The sequence below is a fragment of the Hyperolius riggenbachi genome, chromosome 7, assembly GCF_040937935.1.
Source record: "Hyperolius riggenbachi isolate aHypRig1 chromosome 7, aHypRig1.pri, whole genome shotgun sequence".
Classification (NCBI taxonomy): Eukaryota; Metazoa; Chordata; class Amphibia; order Anura; family Hyperoliidae; genus Hyperolius; species Hyperolius riggenbachi.
In genome coordinates this window covers 1535516-1560508 of record NC_090652.1, presented here as the reverse complement: position 1 = coordinate 1560508, position 24993 = coordinate 1535516, and the positions used below count along the sequence as shown (strand labels likewise).

The window sequence follows — 24993 nt, the reverse complement described above, 5'->3', positions numbered from 1 at the left end:
AGGCGTTAGTTAGGGGTAGCATTGTACATATCATGGTGGAGGGATGGGAATAGGAGAAGTGGTGGATATACAGAAGGGTAGAGGAGTTGCTGAGGTGTGTACAGAGCAGGTGCAGCTCTGGAGAAGTCTTGCAGGTGACAGTAGGCGGCAGTGACAGGGAGAGTGTTGTACATTCCATGGCAGAGAGATGGGATTAAGAGAAGCGGTGGTTATACAGAAGGGTAGGGGAGTTGCTGAGGTGTATACAAAGCAGGCGCAGCTCTGGAGAAGTCCTGCAGGTGACATTAGGAGGTAGTGACAGGGAGAGCGTTGTACATATCATGATGGAGAGATGAGAATAGGAGAAGTGGTGGATATACAGAAGGGTAGAGGAGTTGCTGGGGTGTGTACAGAGCAGGTGCAGCTCTGGAGAAGTCTTGCAGGTGACAGTAGGAGGTAGTGACAGGGAGAGCATTGTACATATCATGGCGGAGGGATGGGAATAAGTGAAGCAGTCAGAATAGTAAGCGGTGGGGGATATACAAAAGAGTTGGTAAGTTGCTGAGGTGTATACAGAGCAGGTGCAGCTCTGGAGAAGTCTTGCAGGTGGCAGTAGGCATTAGGTGTCAGTTAGGGAGAGCGTTGTACATATCATGGTGGAGAGAGGGGAATAGGAGAAGCGGTGGATATACAGAAGGGTAGGTGAGTTGCTGGGGTGTATACAGAGCAGTTGCAGCTCTGGAGAAGTCGTGCAGGTGACAGTAGGAGGCAGTGACAGGGAGAGCGTTGTACATATCATGGTGGAGAGATGGGAATAAGCGAAGCGGTCAGAATAAGACCTCATTGGAAACACGAGCTCCCCCGGCGGTTCCCCTTGGAGGGGTGAGTATGGCGACCTTGGCGTTGGTAACATGAGTGGTGCTGGGGGCTGGAATGTGAGACCGGAGCAGACCAGCTCAGCCAGAGGGGGACATTATCACAGCGCGCGTCTTATCGGGATATCAGCGATTTCTCTGCAGGACGCCGCGGGCTGTGTGAGCGCCGGACGTGTTGTGACGAGAACGCTGCGGAATGTTTCCCATCCTTTATTACATATTCCGCTGAACACAACAACCAGTTATGGCGGCAATGTGTACAGAGACCAGCTGCCGGGCAATCCATCCATCCCGCCCATCGTCTGATTGGATGGAGACCTCACACACATGCAATGCCTCCCCCCGTGCCTTGTTTCCTGGCCGGTATGTTCCTGCGGGTTCCAGGGTTCATCTATTAGCGTAGTACGTAGTGTGACTTGTGCAGGGCCGGGCGATAGACAAAAGCTGCACTCAGAGCTCCGATACGTGAGATCTGGGATGGGGGGACCACAAATACCAGGAGAAATAGTATATCTCTCCTCCAACCCTTCATCTGTGTACACTCACAGCAGGAGGACGGCCTTGTGTACACGGACCTGAACTCAGAACTTCCCCTCTGCTCTAAGAGATGAGCAACAGCATGATAACCTTTACAGGAAAACATTCCCTTGTTACAGCTGATACAAATCCTGCCATAAATCTGCAGTGTGTCTACTTCCTGCTTTCATGGGAGCAGACCTATTGTTAACATCCTGTGCTTTGTAATGAGCTTATCTGCCGCGACAGCCAGCTGACACAGCCGAGAGATCAAATTACATCTTGTGATTAGTCACAGATGTGGGGAAAATAGACAGGCTAAACTCTCTAAATACACACAGGTTTTGCTTCTGTCCTGAGCAAGAGTTCAGGTGAACTTTAAAATGATTTTTATATAATTGATTTAGGAAGGTAATAGTAAAAAAAAAAATGTGCATTTAAATATTATAGAAGAACATAAAAAAAATAAAATCATTAACAGCACACGGCAGCAAATACAGGTTGCTACAAATCCAGAAAGTGATCAGTCTGTCTGTCTGTCCAGTAGGGTTACAGTTTGGAGGGGGGGGGGGGGGGAACAGACCCTGGAGGCAGCATGGAAGATCTGCAGCTTTCCAGTACTGAGATGTATTGGATAAGGGTTTGTTCACACCAAGAGACATTTTGTTCTTTCTTAAGCACTGGCGATTTTAAATATCGACTTAAAAGCACTAATGCAATGTTGCTGTACATAAGCGATCCGCTTTCTATTGAATCGCAAACACGGCTCCTGCACCATTTCCTGAGCGTTTATGAAATTCTTCTGCTGCTTTACAAATAATTTTTCTACCTTTTTGAAGAATAAAAATATTTTTTTGTGACTATAATAAAGTGTGAAACTAAAATTTTGGAAACAGATCGTTATTTTGTGGCTTCACTTGATTTAAATCGATCCTCCTATAAAGAAACCGGGTACTATATGAGCATAGTGGTGTGCTCAAGTGTGGATCGTTACACTAACAAGAGTTCCTTTCTCTGTTACCTGGGACTCATTCCCAACCATATTGAAACAGGTGACAGCACAGTGACAGGCAGCACAGTGACAGCGGCGGTGGTGACAGCGCAGTGACAGCGGCTGTAGTGACAGCACAGTGACAGCGGCGGTGGTGACAGTGGCGGTGGTGACAGCACAGTGACAGCGGCGGTGGTGACAGCACAGTGACAGTGGTAGTGGTGACAGCACAGTGACAGCGGCGGTGGTGACAGCGGCGGGTGGGGACAGCACAGTGACAGCGGCGGTGGTGACAGCACAGTGACAGTGGTAGTGGTGACAGCACAGTGACAGCGGCGGTGGTGACAGCGGCGGGTGGTGACAGCACAGTGACAGCGGCGGTGGTGACAGCACAGTGACAGCGGCGGTGGTGACAGCACAGTGACAGCGGCGGTGGTGACAGCACAGTGACAGCGGCGGTGGTGACAGCACAGTGACAGCGGCGGTGGTGACAGCACAGTGACAGCGGCGGTGGTGACAGCGGCGGGTGGGGACAGCACAGTGACAGCGGTGGGTGGTGACAGCGGCGGTGGTGACAGCACAGTGACAGCGGCGGTGGTGACAGCGGCGGGTGGGGACAGCACAGTGACAGCGGTGGGTGGTGACAGCGGCGGTGGTGACAGCACAGTGACAGAAGCGGTGGTGACAGCACGGTGACAGCGGCGGTGGTGACAGCACGGTGACAGCGGCGGTGGTGACAGCACAGTGACAGCGGCGGTAATGACAGTACAGTGACAGTGGCGGTGGTGACAGCACGGTGACAGCGGCGGTGGTGGCAGTACGGTGACAGCGGCAGTGGTGACAGCACAGTGACAGCGGCGGTAGTGACAGTACAGTGGCGGTGGTGACAGCACAGTGACAGCGGCGGTGGTGACAGCAGCGGTGGTGACAGCACAGTGACAGCGGCGGTGGTGACAGCACAGTGACAGCGGCTGTAGTGACAGAATGGTGACAGCGGCGGTGGTGACAGCACAGTGACGACAGCACAGTGACAGCGGCGGTAGTGACAGAATGGTGACAGCGGCGGTAGTGACAGCACAGTGACAGCGGCGGTGGTGACAGCGGCGGTGGTGACAGCACAGTGACAGCGGCAGTGGTGACAGCACAGTGACAGCGGCTGTAGTGACAGAACGGTGACAGTGGCGGTGGTGACAGCACAGTGACAGCGGCTGTAGTGACAGAATGGTGACAGCGGCGGTAGTGACAGCACAGTGACAGTGGCGGTGGTGACAGCACAGTGACAGCGGCTGTAGTGACAGCGGCGGTGGTGACAGCACAGTGACAGCGGCGGTGGTGACAGCACAGTGACAGCGGCGGTGGTGACAGCACAGTGACAGCGGCGGTGGTGACAGCGGCGGGTGGGGACAGCACAGTGACAGCGGTGGGTGGTGACAGCGGCGGTGGTGACAGCACAGTGACAGCGGCGGGTGGGGACAGCACAGTGACAGCGGTGGGTGGTGACAGTGGCGGTGGTGACAGCACAGTGACAGCGGCGGTGGTGACAGCACGATGACAGCGGCGGTGGTGACAGCAGCGGTGGTGACAGCACAGTGACAGCGGCGGTAGTGACAGTACAGTGACAGTGGTGACAGCACGGTGACAGCGGCGGTGGTGGCAGTACGGTGACAGCGGCAGTGGTGACAGCACAGTGACAGCGGCGGTAGTGACAGTACAGTGACAGTGGCGGTGGTGACAGCGGCGGGTGGGGACAGCACAGTGACAGCGGTGGGTGGTGACAGCGGCGGTGGTGACAGCACAGTCACAGCGGCGGTGGTGACAGCGGCGGGTGGGGACAGCACAGTGACAGCGGTGGGTGGTGACAGTGGCGGTGGTGACAGCACAGTGACAGCGGCGGTGGTGACAGCACGGTGACAGCGGCGGTGGTGACAGCAGCGGTGGTGACAGCACAGTGACAGCGGCGGTAGTGACAGTACAGTGACAGTGGTGACAGCACGGTGACAGCGGCGGTGGTGGCAGTACGGTGACAGCGGCAGTGGTGACAGCACAGTGACAGCGGCGGTAGTGACAGTACAGTGACAGTGGCGGTGGTGACAGCGGCGGGTGGGGACAGCACAGTGACAGCGGTGGGTGGTGACAGCGGCGGTGGTGACAGCACAGTGACAGCGGCGGTGGTGACAGCGGCGGGTGGGGACAGCACAGTGACAGCGGTGGGTGGTGACAGCGGCGGTGGTGACAGCACAGTGACAGCAGCGGTGGTGACAGCACGGTGACAGCGGCGGTGGTGACAGCACAGTGACAGCGGCGGTAGTGACAGTACAGTGACAGTGGCGGTGGTGACAGCATGGTGACAGCGGCGGTAGTGACAGTACAGTGGCGGTGGTGACAGCACAGTGACAGCGGCGGTGGTGACAGCAGCGGTGGTGACAGCACAATGACAGCGGCGGTGGTGACAGCACAGTGACAGCGGCTGTAGTGACAGAATGGTGACAGCGGCGGTGGTGACAGCACAGTGACGACAGCACAGTGACAGCGGCGGTAGTGACAGAATGGTGACAGCGGCGGTAGTGACAGCACAGTGACAGCGGCGGTGGTGACAGCGGCGGTGGTGACAGCACAGTGACAGCGGCAGTGGTGACAGCACAGTGACAGCGGCTGTAGTGACAGAACGGTGACAGTGGCGGTGGTGACAGCACAGTGACAGCGGCTGTAGTGACAGAATGGTGACAGCGGCGGTAGTGACAGCACAGTGACAGTGGCGGTGGTGACAGCACAGTGACAGCGGCTGTAGTGACAGCGGCGGTGGTGACAGCACAGTGACAGCGGCGGTGGTGACAGCACAGTGACAGCGGCGGTGGTGACAGCACAGTGACAGCGGCGGTGGTGACAGCGGCGGGTGGGGACAGCACAGTGACAGCGGTGGGTGGTGACAGCGGCGGTGGTGACAGCACAGTGACAGCGGCGGGTGGGGACAGCACAGTGACAGCGGTGGGTGGTGACAGTGGCGGTGGTGACAGCACAGTGACAGCGGCGGTGGTGACAGCACGGTGACAGCGGCGGTGGTGACAGCAGCGGTGGTGACAGCACAGTGACAGCGGCGGTAGTGACAGTACAGTGACAGTGGTGACAGCACGGTGACAGCGGCGGTGGTGGCAGTACGGTGACAGCGGCAGTGGTGACAGCACAGTGACAGCGGCGGTAGTGACAGTACAGTGACAGTGGCGGTGGTGACAGCGGCGGGTGGGGACAGCACAGTGACAGCGGTGGGTGGTGACAGCGGCGGTGGTGACAGCACAGTCACAGCGGCGGTGGTGACAGCGGCGGTGGGGACAGCACAGTAACAGCGGTGGGTGGTGACAGTGGCGGTGGTGACAGCACAGTGACAGCGGCGGTGGTGACAGCACGGTGACAGCGGCGGTGGTGACAGCAGCGGTGGTGACAGTACAGTGACAGTGGTGACAGCACGGTGACAGCGGCGGTGGTGGCAGTACGGTGACAGCGGCAGTGGTGACAGCACAGTGACAGCGGCGGTAGTGACAGTACAGTGACAGTGGCGGTGGTGACAGCGGCGGGTGGGGACAGCACAGTGACAGCGGTGGGTGGTGACAGCGGCGGTGGTGACAGCACAGTGACAGCGGCGGTGGTGACAGCGGCGGGTGGGGACAGCACAGTGACAGCGGTGGGTGGTGACAGCGGCGGTGGTGACAGCACAGTGACAGCAGCGGTGGTGACAGCACGGTGACAGCGGCGGTGGTGACAGCACAGTGACAGCGGCGGTAGTGACAGAATGGTGACAGCGGCGGTAGTGACAGTACAGTGACAGCGGCGGCGGTGACAGCACAGTGACAGTGGCGGTGGTGACAGCACAGTGACAGCGGCTGTAGTGACAGCACAGTGACAGCGGCGGTGGTGACAGCACAGTGACAGCGGCGGTGGTGACAGCAGTGTCACGGCACAATACCACCAGTGACGTGTATGTAAATACCACTGACTGCTTTCCCTAAGCCCCGGATATATGATCCCCATTCCCCACAGGCCAATGCTATTTGTTTACTCTTGGCTCTAGAAATGTACAATGTATAACTAAAACACAGCCACATCTACTGACTCCTCCATCAGCCTAAGGAGCTTGGGGCCCCGGTGCCAGCTTTACATGGGGCCCCAAGCACTCTATTGATCCAGAGCCCCCGAACCTACCAAGCTGCAGTGTCAGAGAGGTGTAATTAGAGTGAGGAAACTTCGAAAAAGAAAGAGGGACACTTAAAGGACTTATCAGGGAAAAAAATTATAAAACAAGCGCTACTTACCAGGGGGCTTCCTCCAGCCCCAAGCTCCTCCCAGCATGTCCCTCGCCACAGCTCTGCCCGCAGCCGTTCGCCGCAGCTCCGTCCCGGTCCCCAGCGATGACATTACTGCCACGTGAACCAGAGCGGACTGCGCAGGCGTAGATCTGTGCCTGTGCAGTCCGCTCTGGTCCACGTGGCGGTGATTGACAATGCCGCTCACGCAGGCACAGTACCTGGAGGTCGGCCTGACGTCATCGCCGGGGACCGGGACGGAGCTGCATCGAACGGCTGCGTGCAGAGCTGTGGCGAGGGACATGCAGGGAGGAGCTAGGGGCTGGAGGAAGCCCTGGATAAGTAGCACTTGTTTTATTATTTTTTCCCTGATAAGTCCTTTAAGCCTTGCCCCTGCCACACCCCTTATCACGCCCCTGCCACACCCCTTATCACGCATACCATAAAGATTTCATAAGAAAAATATGTTGTTTTATAATTCTAACCACACTGGTCCTTTCTATTCTGGTTCATTTTCCTTCATATTAACATTTTTAAATGAGTAATATATCAATTTAGACTGCTTTCACATCAGGGCGTTAAAGTCGCACGTTAGAGCAGCCCGTAATGCTTAACTCACAGTAATGATAAATCAATGTGCTGTTCACAGTGCCCACGTTGCGTTGGAGTATAACGCTGCACGTTTAATGAAAGTGCAGCGTGATGTGCGTTATACTCGTATTTAGCTGCGTTACAATGTTTGCACATGCTCGGTAATGTTTTCGTTTTTTTTTTTAATGTGACGCGTGCGCCGTTTTCGTTCTGTCAGTATGCCTCAAAAGTACGCATCCAGAGACGCATAACGCAGTTCAATATAACGTCCAACCAAAACTAACATGCGTTGCGTTAGGGGCACGATATGCGACCTTAACGTCGCATCAAACGCAACGTCTTAGTGGGAAAGAGGCCTTAAACTAAGGATGGGAATAAAGTTTAGAGAGTCAAACACACACATTTTTAGTAGAAAAATACATATATTTACATAGAAAGAGGGACAAAGTCCTGAAAGAGGGACAAATGAGGAGGAAAGAGGGACAGAGGGACAGGGCTCCCAAAGAGGGACTGTCCCTCCGAAAGCGGGACAGTTGGGAGATATGCGTAATGTCCGCCAGGTCTATAAGCACGGGGCGATCGCAGACAGCGACTCTGTTGTGAATGAGGCCTCAATCCAGACAGCTGCCGGCCTATCGCAGAAGTCTGGAGACGGTAAGTGTTCCCGCCCCATAGGACTGTGTGCAGACAGGATAACGCTTGGCAATCAAAGCATCTACGTATAAAAGGGCCTCAGGGGCATCTGAAGTGAGAGGGGTATGGAAGCTGCCATATTAAACAATGCTGATTACCTGGCTGCCCTGCTGGTCCTCTAATACGTTTAGCCATCTGTGGTCATCAACATCGAATTTTTTTTATATTGAATTCAATATTAAAAAAAAGTAAGTACTAAAAAAATGCTTGAAAATTATTTGACATCAATTGAAGCACTTTTTGCACTGAAATCCTGGAGGAATTGAACGCCAGGGAGGTTCAAACATACTTTATACTGTATATCCAAAGCCAGAGTTCCCTGAAAGTAAATTATTTATCCACGTTTCACCGTGTGTAACACAGGACTCACCTTACACACAGATCCAACTTACACACAGGACTCACCTTACACACAGACCCAACTTACACACAGGACTCACCTTACACACAGATTCCACTTTCACACAGATCCAACTTACACACAGATCCAACTTACACACAGATCCAACTTACACACAATCTCCTGGAACAGAACCTGTGTGTAAGTCGGGGACGGCCTGTGATGTCAGCAGTAGGCGTGGCATGCTTGTTATTTAAAACAAAGCTAAACATCTGAGTAATGCGTGTAACAGCGTCAGTGATGAGGAGATGGAGCTATTCTCAGCAAGCTTAGGCTGTAAGTACATTATGGGATAGAGGGGATCATTGCAGAGATAATGTATAGAGGCGTCCAGCAATCATGTGTCTGGCTGTCTGTGGGAGCATCTGCTGTCTGATCTGCAGCTAACAGACTCCCAGCCAATTCATGTCACACCCTCCTCCCCCCATGCACCAGGGCCCCATTCATGTAACCCCCCCCCCCCCCCCCCCCCCACACACACACACACACATACACACATTGCGGAGATAATGTATAGAGGCGTCCAGCAATCGTGTCTGGCTGTCTGTGGGAGCATCTGCTGTCTGATCTGCAGCTAACAGACTACCAGCCAATTCATGTCACACCCTCCCCCCCCATGCACCAGGGCCCCATTCATCTAACACCCCCCTCCCCCATGCACCAGGGCCCGAGCCAATTCATGTAACACCCTCCCCCCCCCATGCACCAGGGCCCCATTCATCTAACACCCCCACTCCCCCATGCACCAGGGCCCGAGCCAATTCATGTAACACCCTCCCCCCCCATGCACCAGGGCCCCATTCATCTAACAACAACTGCTAATTCCAGGCCCTGTGCACCACTTTATACAGGGCCTGGAATTAGCAGATCTATGTTTTTTCAGTGATCCCTTCCCATTCTGTGATGTCATTTCCTGCAGGAAGCGCTGGATGATGTCAGAGAGGAGGCACAGAAAAAAAATCATCTCTGCCCTATTTGCAATGTAAAGCACACCTGCAATAAGAGCGATATGGAGGCTGCCATATTTTTTTCCTGTTACACAATACCAGTTGCCTGGCAGCCCTGCTGATCCTCTGCCTCTAATACTTTTACCCACAGCCCCTGAACAGGTGACTGAAGTGTGACTGGATTAGCTGCATGCTGGTTTCAGGTGTGTGATTCAGACACTACTGCAGCCAGAGAGATCAGGAGGGCTACCAGGCAACTGGTATTGTGTAACAGGAAATACATATGGCAGCCTCCATATCCCTGTCACTGCAGGGGTGCTTTAAGATGTCAGTTTTTCTGCATAAGTCTCTACATGTCTGGCAGAGAGCTGCACCTGCTCTGTCACTCCAGAGAGGAAGGAACAGTGCGTGCGTGTAACTGATGCGTGTCGCCCTATCAGAGTAGAGAGGAGGGGTCAGCAGCACCACGCCGGTGTCATTGCATAAGAGGGGCAGCCCTCAGAGACAGAGAAGTACGCTCCGTCATGCTGCACAGGCTGTACACCAGGGGTGCCCACACTTCTGCGGCTTGTGAGCTTCTTTAAAAAATTAGTGAGTCAAAATGATCTACCGATGTACAGTTTTATGGGCACAATTGTATATAGAGAATGGGAAATGTAGTGGGGTCGGGATCTAATGCTGGGGATACACAGTACGTCTCTGTACCGTGTATGGAGCAGCTGATGCGGCCAGCTGATAATATTCAACAGGTCCGATCATGGCGCTCGACCCGCGCCGACTCGATCCGCACGCAAACGCGGACGAGCGGGGACGCAGCGGGAGTCGATCCGGCGGCTAATCGGCTGCCGGATCGACCCATGTATTGCTACCATAACATGAAGCCCTTCCCAATCTACCTAATGGGCACTGCTGCTATAGAGCGTCTGTCGCTGTGGGCTGCCTCTATATATATCACACCCGTGTGGTGCTGCTGATCCCTGGTCTTGGCTGCCTCTATCACACCGGTGTGGTGCTGCTGATCCCTGGTCTTGGCTGCCTCTATCACACCGGCGTGGTGCTGCTGATCCCTGGTCTTGGCTCCTGTAGGGCTGCCTGTATATCACACCCGAGTGGTGCTGCTGATCCCTGGTCTTGGCTGCCTCTATCACACCGGCGTGGTGCTGCTGATCCCTGGTCTTGGCTCCTGTAGGGCTGCCTGTATATCACACCCGAGTGGTGCTGCTGATCCCTGGTCTTGGCTGCCTCTATCACACCGGCGTGGTGCTGCTGATCCCTGGTCTTGGCTCCTGTAGGGCTGCCTGTATATCACACCGGCGTGGTGCTGCTGATCCCTGGTCTTGGCTGCCTCTATCACACCCGTGTGGTGCTGCTGATCCCTGGTATTGGCTGATGTAGGGCTGCAGGACCAGATCAGCACACGCCTGTCCTCATCTGGGGGCTTGTCAAACTTGCTTATGTGACCCCATCAGATACATGGCTAAATACAGCCAGATGTGGAGAGTCAGTGTGATCCTGGCTGCAGGTACAGAGCATTATTCTCAGTATTGGGGGGCAGGTGTATGGAAGGAGCAGGAAGAGGTATTGGGAACAGGTGTATGAAAGGAGCAGGAGGAGGTATTGGGAAGCAGGTGTATGAAAGGAGGAGCAGGAGGTATTGAGGGGCAGGTGTATGGAAGGAGCAGGAGGAGGTATTAGGAACAGGTGTATGGGAGGAGGAGGTGTTATTATTGGGAGGTGTAAGGGAGCAGGTATTGGGGGACGGTAGTATGAGAGGAGGAGGTATCAGTATTGGGGGGCAGGTGTATGGAAGGAGCAGGTATTGTGGGGCAGTAGTATGAGAGGAGGAGGTATTGGAGGACAGGTGTATGGAAGGAGCAGGAGGAGGTATTGGGGGGCAGGTGTAAGGGAGCAGGTATTGGGGGGCAGTAGTATGAGAGGGGAGATAGTGGGGGGCAGGTGTATGGAAGGAGCAGGAGGAGGTATTAGGAACAGGTGTATGGGAGGAGGAGGTGTTATTATTGGGGGGCAGGTGTATGGAAGGAGCAGGTATTGGGGGGCAGTAGTATGAGAGGAGGAGGTATCAGTATTGGGGGGCAGGTGTATGGAAGGAGCAGGTATTGTGGGGCAGTAGTATGAGAGGAGGAGGTATTGGAGGACAGGTGTATGGAAGGAGCAGGAGGAGGTATTGGGGGGCAGGTGTAAGGGAGCAGGTATTGGGGGGCAGTAGTATGAGAGGGGAGATAGTGGGGGGCAGGTGTATGGAAGGAGCAGGAGGAGGTATTAGGAACAGGTGTATGGGAGGAGGAGGTGTTATTATTGGGGGGCAGGTGTAAGGGAGCAGGTATTGGGGGGCAGTAGTATGGAAGGAGCAGGAGGAGGTATTAGGAACAGGTGTATGGGAGGAGGAGGTGTTATTATTGGGGGGCAGGTGTAAGGGAGCAGGTATTGGGGGGCAGTAGTATGAGAGGAGCAGGTATTGGGGGGCAGGTGTATGGAAGGAGCAGGTATTGGGGGGCAGTAGTATGAGAGGAGGAGGTAGTGGGGGGCAGGTGTATGGGAGCAGGTATTGGGGGGCAGTAGTATGAGAGGAGGAGGTAGTGGGGGGCAGGTGTATGGGAGCAGGTATTGGGGGGGCAGTAGTATGAGAGGGGAGGTAGTGGGGGGCAGGTGTATGGAAGGAGCAGGTATTGGGGGGCAGTAGTATGAGAGGGGAGGTAGTGGGGGGCAGGTGTATGGAAGGAGCAGGTATTGGGGGGCAGGTGTATGGGAGAAGGAGGTGTTATTATTGGGGGGCAGGTGTATGGAAGGAGCAGGTATTGGGGGGCAGTAGTATGAGAGGGGAGGTAGTGGGGGGCAGGTGTATGGAAGGAGCAGGTATTGGGGGGCAGTAGTATGAGAGGGGAGGTAGTGGGGGGCAGGTGTATGGAAGGAGCAGGTATTGGGGAACGGTAGTATGAGAGGAGGAGGTATCAGTAGTGGGGAGCAGGTGTAAGGGAGCAGGTATTGGGGGGCAGTAGTATGAGAGGAGGAGGTATTGGAGGACAGGTGTATGGAAGGAGCAGGAGGAGGTATTGGGGGGCAGGTGTATGGAAGGAGCAGGTATTGGGGGATGGTAGTATGAGAGGAGGAGGTAGTGGGGAGCAGGTATTGGGGGGCAGTAGTATGAGAGGAGCAGGAGGAGGTAGTGGGGAGCAGGTATTGGGGGGCAGTAGTATGAGAGGAGCAGGAGGAGGTAGTGGGGAGCAGGTGTAAGGGAGCAGGTATTGGGGGACGGTAGTATGAGAGGAGGAGGTAGAATAGGCTTTGCTGGCTGTTTGCTGAGCTGTGTTAGCAGCAGATGCTGGGCTTGTAGTGTAACAATACAGCAATGATCTGCAGAGCTCTGTGTATTGTGTGTCCGGATACCTGATCTCTCTGTGCAGACCGCAAATGTTTACAGGCCGGGATACACCTTCTATTAAAGGGGAACACCGCATCCGGAGCTCAGCTACTCCAGAGACTGACTACTGGGGGAGGGTTTACAGGCTGGGATACACCTTCTATTAAAGGGGGACACCGCATCCGGAGCTCAGCTACTCCAGAGACCGACTACTGGGGGAGGGGTTACAGGCTGGGATACACCTTCTATTAAAGGGGAACACCGCATCCGGAGCTCAGCTACTCCAGAGACCGACTACTGGGGGAGGGTTTACAGGCCGGGATACACCTTCTATTAAAGGGGAACACCGCATCCGGAGCTCAGCTACTCCAGAGACCGACTACTGGGGGAGGGGTTACAGGCTGGGATACACCTTCTATTAAAGGGGAACACCGCATCTAGAGCTCAGCTACTTCAGAGACTGACTACCGGGGGAGGGTTTACATGCCAGGATACACCATCTACTAAAGGGGAACACCGCATCCAGAGCTCAGCTACTCCAGAGACCGACTACTGGGGGAGGGGTTACAGGCTGGGATACACCTTCTATTAAAGGGGAACACAGCATCCAGAGCTCAGCTACTCCAGAGACTGACTACCGGGGGAGGGGTTACAGGCCGGGATACACCTCCTATTAAAGGGGAACACCCGAAGCTCGGCTACTCCAGGGACAGACTACCAGGGGAGGGGGGGGTGTTTACAGGCTGGGATAGGCATGCATGAAATAGAGGCACAAGGAAAAATGGGCTCAGGGTGAAGCCGATATAAGTCTAAATGATAAATACTGTTGTCAACTGTGCGCCAAACGGAAAAAATATTTACAGTGGTAATGGTGATAGCAAAACATTAACCGCTAAACTCGGCGGCCAAAAAACTATAAAAATAACCATTACAAAAGTGTTTGCGCAAAATACGTATTTCTGAGTGACTATTTTGCACTTGCCCCTCCTCCTCCCTGCCACTGTCCGGGGTTTGGTACACTTCTGACCCCTTTCCTAAACAAATGGTGGCTGCAGAGAAGCTCTGATTGTTTGTCTGCCCATTATAGTCTATGGAGCCCGAAGCGAACGGACTGGTCGTGAACGATTGATGTTGGCGTCATCATCACTATTGCCAGATCTCCACCTGTCTGCAGCGGCTGGTCGCCCTTTGTGAGTTCACATTGCGTTGTGTGCGTTCCGTTTCCTGCCGAGACTCCCTGTACCACCGCGCCGAGACTCCCTGCACCACCGCGCCGAGACTCCCTGCACCACCGCGCCGAGACTCCCTGCACCACCGCGGCTGCCGCTGTCTCTGTGTTGGTTTTTCCCTCCAGGGGGTCGCTTGACCACCCCACACCGGAATCTTCACAAAACCATAAACATTTCAAAAACTACAATGTTCTAATTTTCAAAACAATATTTATTGAGTGGCCAAGTTTCTGCTTTTGGCGCCCAGCAGCCTATGAGGGCGACGGCGTACAAATCATCTATCAGCGCTCAAATGTCCGGCTACCCTCCAGAGACCGGCTACCCGGGGAGAATGTTTATATCAGAGATCTTTGCTTTTATGCTCTACCCTTTTATCTTCACACTTAACGATCATCTATTTATGTATTTATATAGCACTAACATCTTCTGCAGCACATTACAGAGTACAGAGTCATGTCACTGACTGCCCTCAGAGGAGCTCACACTCTAATCCTACTATAGTCATAGTCTAATGTCCTACCATATTAGTATTATATATTTATATAGCGCTGACATCTCCTGCAGCACATTACAGAGTACATAGTCATGTCACTGATTGTCCTCAGAGGGGCTCACACTCCAATCCCACCATAGTCATAGCCTAATGTCCTACCATATTATTATTATGTATTTATATAGCACTGAGATCTTCTGAAGCACATTACAGAGTACATAGCCATGTCACTGACTGTCCTCACAATCTAATCTCTACCATAGTCATAGTCTAATGTCCTACCATATTATTATTATGTATTTATATAGCACTGACATCTTCTGCAGCACATTACAGAGCACATAGTCATGTCACTGACTGTCCTCACAATCTAATCTCTACCATAGTCATATGTCTATGTCTGTATCCTGTAGTGTACAGTGGGTTGCAAAAGTATTTGGCCCCCTTGAAGTTTTCCACATTTTGTCACATTACTGCCACAAACATGAATCAATTTTATTGGAATTCCACGTGAAAGACCAATACAAAGTGGTGTACACGTGAGAAGTGGTACGGAAATCATACATCATTCCAAACATTTTTTACAAATAAATAACTGCAAAGTGGGGTGCGTAATTATTCGGCCCCCCGAGTCAATACTTTGTAGAACCACCTTTTGCTGCAATTACAGCTGCCAGTCTTTTAGGGTATGTCTCTACCAGCTTTGCACATCGAGAGACTGAAATCCTTGCCGATTCTTCTTTGCAAAACAGCTCCAGCTCAGTCAGATTAGATGGAAAGTGTTTGTGAACAGCAGTTTTCAGATCTTGCCACAGATTCTCGATTGGATTTAGATCTGGACTTTGACTGGGCCATTCTAACACATAGATATGTTTTGTTTTAAACCATTCTATTGTTGCCCTGGCTTTAGGCTTAGGGTCATTGTCCTGCTGGAAGGTGAACCTCCACCCCAGTCTCAAGTCTTTTGCAGACTCCAAGAGGTTTTCTTCCAAGTTTGCCCTGTATTTTACTCCATCCATCTTCCCATCAACTCTGACCAGCTTCCCTGTCCCTGCTGAGGAGATGCACCCCCCGAGCATGATGCTGCCCCACCATATTTGACAGTGGGGATGGTGTGTTCAGAGTGATGTGCAGGGTTAGTTTTCTGCCACATATAGCGTTTAGCATTTTGGCCAAAATGTTCAATTTTGGTCTCATCTGACCGGAGCACCTTCTTCCACATGGTTGCTGTGTCCCCCACATGGCTTGTGGCAAACTGCAAACAGGACTTCTTATGCTTTTCTGGTAACAATGCCTTTCTTCTTCTTGCCACTCTTCCATAAAGGCCATTTTTGTGCAGTGCACGACTAATAGTTGTCCTATGGACAGAGTCTCCCACCTGAGCTGTACATCTCTGCAGTCCGTCCAGAGTCACCATGGGCCTCTTGACTGCATTTCTGATCAGCGCTCTCCTTGTTCGGCCTGTGAGTTTAGGTGGACGGCCTTGTCTTGGTAGGTTTACAGTTGTGCCATACTCCTTCCATTTCTGAATGATCGCTTGCACAGCGCTCCGTGGGATGTTCAAGGCTTTGGAAATCTTTTTGTAGCCTAAGCCTGCTTTAAATTTCTCAATAACTTTATCCCTGACCTGTCTGGTGTGTTCTTTGGGGTTCGTGGTGTTGTTGCTCCCAATATTCTCTTAGACAACCTCTGAGGCCCTCACAGAGCAGCTGTATTTGTACTGACATTAGATTAAATGCAGGTGCACTCTAATTAGTCATTAGCACTCATCAGGCAATGTCTATGGGCAACTGACTGCACTCAGATCAAAGGGGGCCGAATAATTATGCACACCCCACTTTGCAGTTATTTATTTGTAAAAAATGTTTGGAATGATGTATGATTTCCGTACCACTTCTCACATGTACACCACTTTGTATTGGTCTTTCACGTGGAATTCTAATTAAATTGATTTATGTTTGTGGCAGTAATGTGACAAAATGTGGAAAACTTCAAGGGGGCCGAATACTTTTGCAACCCACTGTATGTGTCATAGTCTAGGGACAATTTAGTGAGAAGCCAATTAACTTATCTGTATGTTTTTGGGATGTGAGAGGAAACCGGAGCACCCAGAGGAAACCCACACAGACACGGGGAGAACATACAAACTCCTTGCAGATGTTGGCCTTGCTGGGATTAGAACTGGGACCCAGCATTGCAAGGCGACAGCGCTAACCACTTCGCCACCGTATCTATCAGCAATGTCAAAATTCATACTGTGTGTGGCTGTATTGTGTAAGATTTCATAGATTCATGTTGTATGTAAAACTTAAAAAAAAACAAAAAAAACTTTTGTATTGAAGCCTCATTCTCCTGCGTTCTCTTGTCTTTGTATTGATAAAGTCTTGGCTTCAGCACAGGAGCTGCACTGGTGACTTAGAAGCCTGTGTGTCACTGATGTGCGCTCTTATCTTTGTATAGAAGGTTCCCCTGCGTTCTCCGGGGTTTAGTGTTTCATCTGCTGCTGATCTCTCGGGCAGGTGAATCCTACACTTCACTCTGTACGTCAGCAGGCGCTGGATGAATGGAGTCCTCGTTAAATATTTAAGGGCTGGTGAATATCTCTTGCGTATCAGAGGTCGGCGGCGGCAGATAAGGGATCGGCGTTACAGCGAGCTGCGGAATCACATTCTGTCCAGTCACGGCAAGCCAGCGGATTCCTCGGGGAGATAGATCACATGACTCCGTGGGCCGCTCGCTGGCGGGGAAAAGGGCCGGTGCGCAGAAACATTCTGGGGTGTAGCGATTTTACCGCGAGGGTCACAGGTCGTGTTTATTGAACTCTTGTGTTGTGCTGCGTGAGAATGTCTAGATCAAGCAGCGCACATTAGATCTGACGCACGCGATACAAACGTATTACGTCTCCGTTCTGTCGCTGCGTTACAAATGTTCCCTCCAATTCATCCAATCCTACACAGAAAGTTAGTGACGTGTGACATAATGACAAACATGGGCAAATGTAGTATTAAAGCCAACTTAGAACTTTCCTGTGCCCACTTTATTTTTTGCATTGTAAGAGTTAATAGACCAATGTTTTATGAATGCAAATGAGGCCATGGAATACAGCTACGGCTCTCCTGCAGATTTAATAGAAACACTTTTATCTGGATGAGCAAACAACCCAGATAACAATAGTATGTCAAAAACAGATGACTAAAGCTAATTACTTTTTTTTGTTGGGAGTTAAATGAACCAGATTTTATGACGCACTGATATGGCTGCTACGCTCACCTCAAGGATCAAAGTGAAAATAAGAATATGAGACTCCAGGAAAGTCCTGAAAACTATTGCTCTGGCAGTTGGGAGATTTGGGGTCTTTGAGGACGGCTTTGGGGGAGGAAACACCGCAGGTTTTTGTTTTCTGTGTCTATGGCCCTGATTCAAAAAAATGTTTGCCCTTTGAGTTTTTTCACCAAACTTTTAATCACTGAGCAAATATAAGTGTCTAACAAGTGGGTGAGAAGTAAAGTCAAAGTAAATGTAACATGAGATAGCGTGTGTGTTTGGTGAAGAATGACTCTGTTGGACCATTACTGAGAGAGTTTACTCCCAGCTCTCTCTTAGTGGCCCGCGGCGGGGCTGCATGTGGCCTTCTCTGACCGGTTTCATGTAGACTGTTGGGAAAAATGTCACATTGTCTGCCACTGTCACGCATCTCGCCGCTGTCACACATCTCACCGCTGTCACACATCTCGCCGGCCGCTGTAACAGTGGCCCACAGCCCCGGGCAATACAGGAGACACAACACACACAGAAATTCCCTGACGTCACACTCCTCTACCTGCCCGACAGGTCTGTCACCTGATTAACCCTATAGGCAAATATATGCGTGCTGTGTGTTACAACCGGGACTAAAGGCTAGTACACACTAGCAATTTTGATTGGGCAATGATTGGTCAATTTTACCACCTCCATGTAGTATGAGGGCCAAACAGATTTTCAATTCTATGCAGATTATATAGGTAAATGGTCATACTACATGGAGGTGGTAAAATTGACCAATCATTGCCCAATCAAAATTGCTAGTGTGTACTAGCCTTAAGGCTCTCTGCACACTGCATGCCATTCCAATTTTTAATCATTTTTTACATCCGATTCCGACTTTTAATCGTTACTGCATGCTGCGTTTTTGACTCCGTTTTTCTGTTAAATGCATTCAAGGAAAATCGGAATTGCAAATCGGAAAAGGAATCAGAATCGCAAAACGGATTTGCAGTGTGCAGGTAGCCTAAATCCGTTTTGCAATTCCGTTTCCGATTCGCAATTCCGATTTTCACTGAATGCAATCAACAGAAAAACGGAGGAAAAAACGCAGCATGAACTAACGATTAAAAGTCGGAATCAGGTGTAAAAACTGATTAAAAATCGGAATGGCATGCAGTGTGAAGGGAGCATAAAGGATGTTATGTACAAAGGGAATCAGTTCTCCAATGCCAGTGTCAGACAATGTAAGGAGGGAAGGCAGCATCCAGTCAGTGGTGTAGCTAAGGAGCTGTGGGCCCCGATGCAAGTTTTACATAGGGCCCCCAAGTACTCTATACAGAACAATTGACGGTGCACCAAAACCTGCCAATGGCAGCTACAGTGCCAGAGGTGCAAGAAGGGGATGGGGAGCAGCTTGTTACTGATTACCCCCAAGCACTCTATACATAGCAATCCCTGCCAATGGCAACTACAGTGCCAGAGGTGCAAGAAGGGGATGGGGAACAGCTTGATAATAATTACCACTATTCACAGCATCTATAGAAGTTATTATGAGCACAGAACCAACAGAGAGCTAATACTGTAGTTGAGAAAGGGCCCTTTGGCAACATCTGCAACCCCTATTGCTACGCCCCTGTGCCCAGTGCAGCTCTCTCAGCGATGGGATCTGACTGGTGTCAGTATCAGGAAAAGGAGAGAGAAGAGAGCGCCTCTATGGTGCAATACCTTTCATTCAGTTTGCAAATTGCAAAGAAAAATGCAAGTACGAGATCGCATAAATTTGCAAGCATATCTCACATGCTCAATGTTCCACTCCTCGGACGTCGACCAGCACTGGAGAGAAATGGCACTTATAGGAATTATAGCAGGGCTCTATATGGAACATTGAGCATGTGAGATATGCTTGCAAATTTATGCGATCTCGTACTTTTTTTGCAATTTCCAAACTGAATGAAAGGTATTGTACCATAGAGGCGCTCTCTTCTCTCTCCTTATTCTGATATAGTCACTTAATTAACCCTCATTAGCCTGGCCTGCAGGAGATGTCATCGCAATACAGGTCCCTGACTAATGGCTAAAAACACAGCGGTCATTGCGGCGGGACAAGTGCAGAACGCGAGAGGCTGGCTGTCCTGCTGACGACATGTCCCAGGCAGGGATCGCACTCCACTGCGGAAAGTGGCCACGGTTGTCCACGGATGGATTTTTTGCATTTTCCACACACTTTAAGCAACAGCCAGCTGACAGTCGGGAAAAGGAATTGCATGCAGTGTGGGAAAAAAGCACATAAAGAAAGGTACGCTGTAAGGCCTCTTCCACACTACATGCGATTCCAATTCCAATTTGCGATTTTCAATCGGTCCTGCATGCTGCATTTTTTCTGCGGTTTTTTTTTTATAGCATTCAGGGAAAAACGTATTCGCAATCGCAAATGTGATATGCAGGGGGCCTAACACAGAAAAACGCACACTAACACATTAATGTCTATAGGAAAGCATTGCGTGCATTTTCGCATGCGATTTCGCGTCATGGCAAAACGCCTGCGGTTCCCCTGAGAGTAATCGCTGCCTCAGCACCGCCATTATGGTTTATAGTTGTTCTTCATAAGGGGCTGTTATTATATATGTTCTGGAGTAAAAGTTACAGCGTGTTACAGTGCTGTCCACTACTAAACCCCCATTGTGCCGCATTCCTTTATGTATGGGGGGGACTATTCTGTCTTGTTAGAGATTATACCCCAGTGCTTGTGTAACGTGTGAGCACACACCCTGCTGCTGCTGGAGAGGAGACTCCCGTATAGTGATAGAGGTAACCTCTCCAGTGTCATTGCTTGTTCACTAAGGCTAGACAGATGAGTAGCTATGGGGGAGCAAGGGGGAACATGTGTCCCTGGGAGCAGCACTGTAAGGGGGCTCAGCGCGGCTGCTGCACCCCACGTGCCTGAGAGGCGGCTCGCTGGCTGCCAGAAGTCCTCCTGCTTCTCTCCCTGCCTCTACAGAGGAGGGCAGAAATGTTACATCAGCAGAAAAAGCGGGCACATCTGGCTATCTAAAGGGGGCACATGTGGCAAATCGGTCTATGGGGGGCAAACAGCATTTGTACATCTGTCTCCACCCATGACCACGCCCACATTCTGATGCAGGTCCACACCCATTTTGTCCGGGAGGGGGGGGGCAGTTTACAAAAATTCTTATTCCCCAGGCGCTGAAAACCATAGCTACAAAGACAAGGCCAGCCTTACCGATCTCCTCCAGCTGCCTTCACTGACAGCAGAACCCAGGCGTTTTATGACTGCTAATTACTTTTCAGTTTTCAGTCAGGCTAAGTTTCCACTGTAGCGTGACATTTTCGCCTGCAAATAATTGTATAAGATTTTTCTGATTGGTGAAAATTCCCATGTAAATTTTTATGCGTTTTTATGTGAATTTTCGTACGCGAAAATTCGCATTAGTTAAATATAACATAATCTGCCTAGTAACAGCTGACTGCTGACAACTTCCTGTAACCATGGATCTAATGCGAATTTTCGCGCAAATATTGCAAAAATGTGCATTGCCTATGCAAAGCATTGCACGCGAATCGTACGCGATGTCCGAACAAATGATACAGGCCTTAAGCTGGCCATAAACGCATTAACCAAGAAATAAATACACAGGAAGTTCTCTGTAGGATGAGTACTTACACTCATGTTCATCTCAGCAGCTGTCACTGCAGTGTCCCTATATTCATGCAGAAATACTGAAAACTCATACAGACACATCCAGGCCCTTTACATATGGTGAGATCTGTGCGGTGTGCGCCTCACAGATGGACATACGTTATCGATATACTGAATCGCCTTACTATTAGAAAGTCTACATTTCACTTCCTTACAAACTAACGCCAACAGATCTTTATTTGCCACACAAAAGAGCCCTCAGAAAACTCCCATTTCTCGCACAAGTCACTTCCTGTTCTCAGGGTACGAACACGCTAAGCAGTGCATGAAAGGTCGTGTTGTGCTGCATATGCATTTGTGAGTTTTCAGTGCGTTTGCGTTTTTGTTTCGCACAAATGCGTTTTCAATGCGTTTTCTGTGCATTTGCGGTTCACGTATATAAATTGCATATGCGTTTTGTATGGGTTTTTGATATGCGTTTTATGCTATCACTAAGTCAACAGGAAGCCGAAATCCATCTTCAAACTTGTTTTTTTATTTTTATTTTTTACATAAAATGCATAAAAAACCCCACACTAGAAACGCAATAACACACTATACCTCTGCGTCACCATTGACATACATTAGATGCATTTTGGAAAAATACGCAGCAAGCCTCCACTTACCGCCATGACAAGTTCAAACGGGTACTTGTACACCCGCACCGGGGAGTGGTACTTCTGCACCATCTTCCTCCACCGCGGGGCGCTATCTGCGAGAAAACAAAGACATTCTATCAGGTTTCTCCCCCGAATAACAAGAGAGTAGATTTTATTGAATTGTGTATAATTTATAATGAAGGCTACTGATATTGTCTATTAACCTGTGTTTGCTTAAAGGACAACTGAAGTGAGAGGTATAGGGAGGCTGTCAAATGTATAACCTTTTAAACAATACCAGTTGCCTGGCTCTCATGCTGATCCTCTGCCTCTAATACTTTTAGCCATAGCCCCTGAACAAGCATGCAGCAGATCAGGTGTTTCTGACATTATTGTCAGATCTGACAAGATTAGCTGCATGCTTGTTTCTGGTGTGTGATTCAGCCACTACTGCAGCTAAATAGACCATCATGAATGCCAGGCAACTAGTATTATTTAACAGGACATAAATATGGCAGCCTTCATATCCCTCTCACTTCAGTTGTCCTTTAAAGTGTACCAGAGGCGACATTTACAAGTGATGGTTTATAATCCCTTCAGCCCCCTCCAGACGCAGAGTGGGCACTCTGGCATTAAGGCGGACCAGAACTCCTGCAATATATCTGCAGTGTGTCTATTTCTTGCTTTCATGGAAGCAGACATAGTGTTAGCATCCTGTGTTTACAAAGTAGCTGCTCTGCCATGCACAGGAGATTCCAGAGCTGACAAGGCTGAGGAATCAAATTACAGTTGTGATTAGTTACAGATGAGGGGTAATTAGTAGAGATGAGCCGAAATTTTCGAAATTTCGAACTGCTTTTATTACGAATGCGAAATTTAACATTACGACCCAAATTCGTAATTAATTTTCAAATCGTAATTTACAATTTCGTAATCGAAATTTCACTCCCGTAATGACGAATTTCGTGTCTCCAACCGAAATTTTACTGTTTCAGGTTTGTAAGGGTTTCTATCCCTCTAGATGCCTAAAATGAATAGCACAGCCAGCCTCCTCCTCCTCCTCCTCCTCCTCCTCCTCCTCCTCCTCCTCCTCCTCCTCCTCCTCCTCCTCCTCCTCCTCCTCCTCCTCCTCTCTCTCTCTCTCTCTCTCTCTCTCTCTCTCTCTCTCTCTCTCTCTCCAGAGATCTGTAGTATTTCAAAACCATACTCACATTCATGACATGTCCAGGGATCAAACCCAGGCCAACCACATGGAAGACAGCTATGCTCACCACCATACCACCAAACACACACTAAATAGACTGCTAACCTAAATCTTACTTGTAGACAGTCATATGAGACACATGCTGGGTGCAGGGCTTTGTGATTGGACCATGGACCATGCGATAGAGTGAGGTGCAAAAATGAAATCATGCCTAGCAGAGGATGGTTTCACAATGCTAAATGCTAGGCTGGCTGTGGTGCAATTGGTTAGTGCGTCTGGCTGGTAACAGCAAGGTTACAGGTTCGATTCCATCCAGGCATGTCTTTTCCTTTTGCGTTCAACAGTTGTCCAAACAGAGCCAACAGAGCCCCAGATAGCCATGTAGAGTTAGGTCACAGCTAGCCTGGCTGTGGTGCAATTGGTTAGTGTGTCTGGCTGGTAACAGCAAGGTTACAGGTTCGATTCCATCCAGGCATGTCTTTTCCTTTTGAGTTCAACAGTTGTCCAAACACCGAGCACAAAGTTTTGCATGCGTAAAGTTTTACGCACGCAAAATACCCCATGGGGTTCAATGGCGCAGCGCGCGCACGCAAAAGGAAAAGACATGCCTGGATGGAATCAAACCTTGCTGTTACCAGCCAGACGCACTAACCAATTGCACCACAGCCAGCCTAGCATTTAGCATTGTGAAACCATCCTCTGCTAGGCATGATTTCATTTTTTCACCTCACTCTATCGCATGGTCCATGGTCCAATCACAAAGCCCTGCACCCAGCATGTGTCTCATATGACTGTCTACAAGTAAGATTTAGGTTAGCAGTCTATTTAGTGTGTGTTTGGTGGTATGGTGGTGAGCATAGCTGTCTTCCATGTGGTTGGCCTGGGTTTGATCCCTGGACATGTCATGAATGTGAGTATGGTTTTGAAATACTACAGATCTCTGGAGAGAGAGGAGGAGGAGGAGGAGGAGGACTGGCTGGCTGGCTGGCCTATTCATTTTAGGCATCTAGAGGGATAGAAACCCTTACAAACCTGAAACAGTAAAATTTCGGTTAGAGACACGAAATTCGTCATTACGGGAGTGAAATTTCGATTACGAAGGCATCTAGAGGGATAGAAACCTTTGCAAACTTTAAAATACTAAATTCCGTAATCGTAATTACGAAAATTTGCGTAATTTGCGAAAATTACGAAATTTCGATTACTGCTAAAATCGTAATTGTAGTAATTTCGCGAAATTTCGGAAATTCGTAATTAGGTCATTACGCTCATCCCTAGTAATTAGACAGGCTAAACTCTCTAAATACACACAGGGTGCATTTCTCTGTGGTTTTTTCTGTCCTGTGCAAGAGAACAGGGGCTATAGCTGCTCCACAGAGGGGAGACAGGGTACAATGAGGGGACACCAAGTGTCTGATGGCCTCATACATTATGCAGGTAGGTATAACTTTTATCCTCACTTCAGGTTCACATTAGATATTATACAGTCTGTTATACACATATCGATGCTTAGCTGGGACATTGCTCTGTACACAGCTGCATGCAGTCAGTGCGTTCTGCAGTGTATTAGGCACTGCATGCAGAAACTATATACCTTGATTAGTGCAGGTGTTACAGTGTGACAGGAGGGACAAGTGTTCAGCAAGGCATTCTTATGCAACCTCTTCATTTGGCTTTTAGCAAAAAAACTAATAACAGACGATCACCTATCCAGCTAATGACCTCTCACCCGGAAAAAACTGAGCCTATAACACCCAGCTGCTGCTGAGCAACTAACTGGCAGCTGGTTAATTAACCAGCAGCTGCAGACTTTGGTTCATTACATTAGATCCCCTGGGCTGGTGGAAATCTGAATGTTACGA

General features: G+C 50.2%; 1 protein-coding gene across 3 annotated transcripts in view; it reads right to left on the bottom strand.

Annotated features, from left to right (window-relative positions):
* Positions 1-24993, bottom strand: part of SEC14L5 (SEC14 like lipid binding 5) — a 171096-nt gene that overhangs the window by 39262 nt on the left and 106841 nt on the right. For all 3 annotated transcript variants that reach the window (XM_068243465.1, XM_068243467.1, XM_068243466.1), the window contains one exon: positions 21955-22040. In XM_068243465.1, the coding sequence (XP_068099566.1) occupies positions 21955-22017 (63 nt within the window). In that variant the 5' untranslated portion in view covers positions 22018-22040. The remainder of the gene's footprint in view (positions 1-21954; positions 22041-24993) is intronic.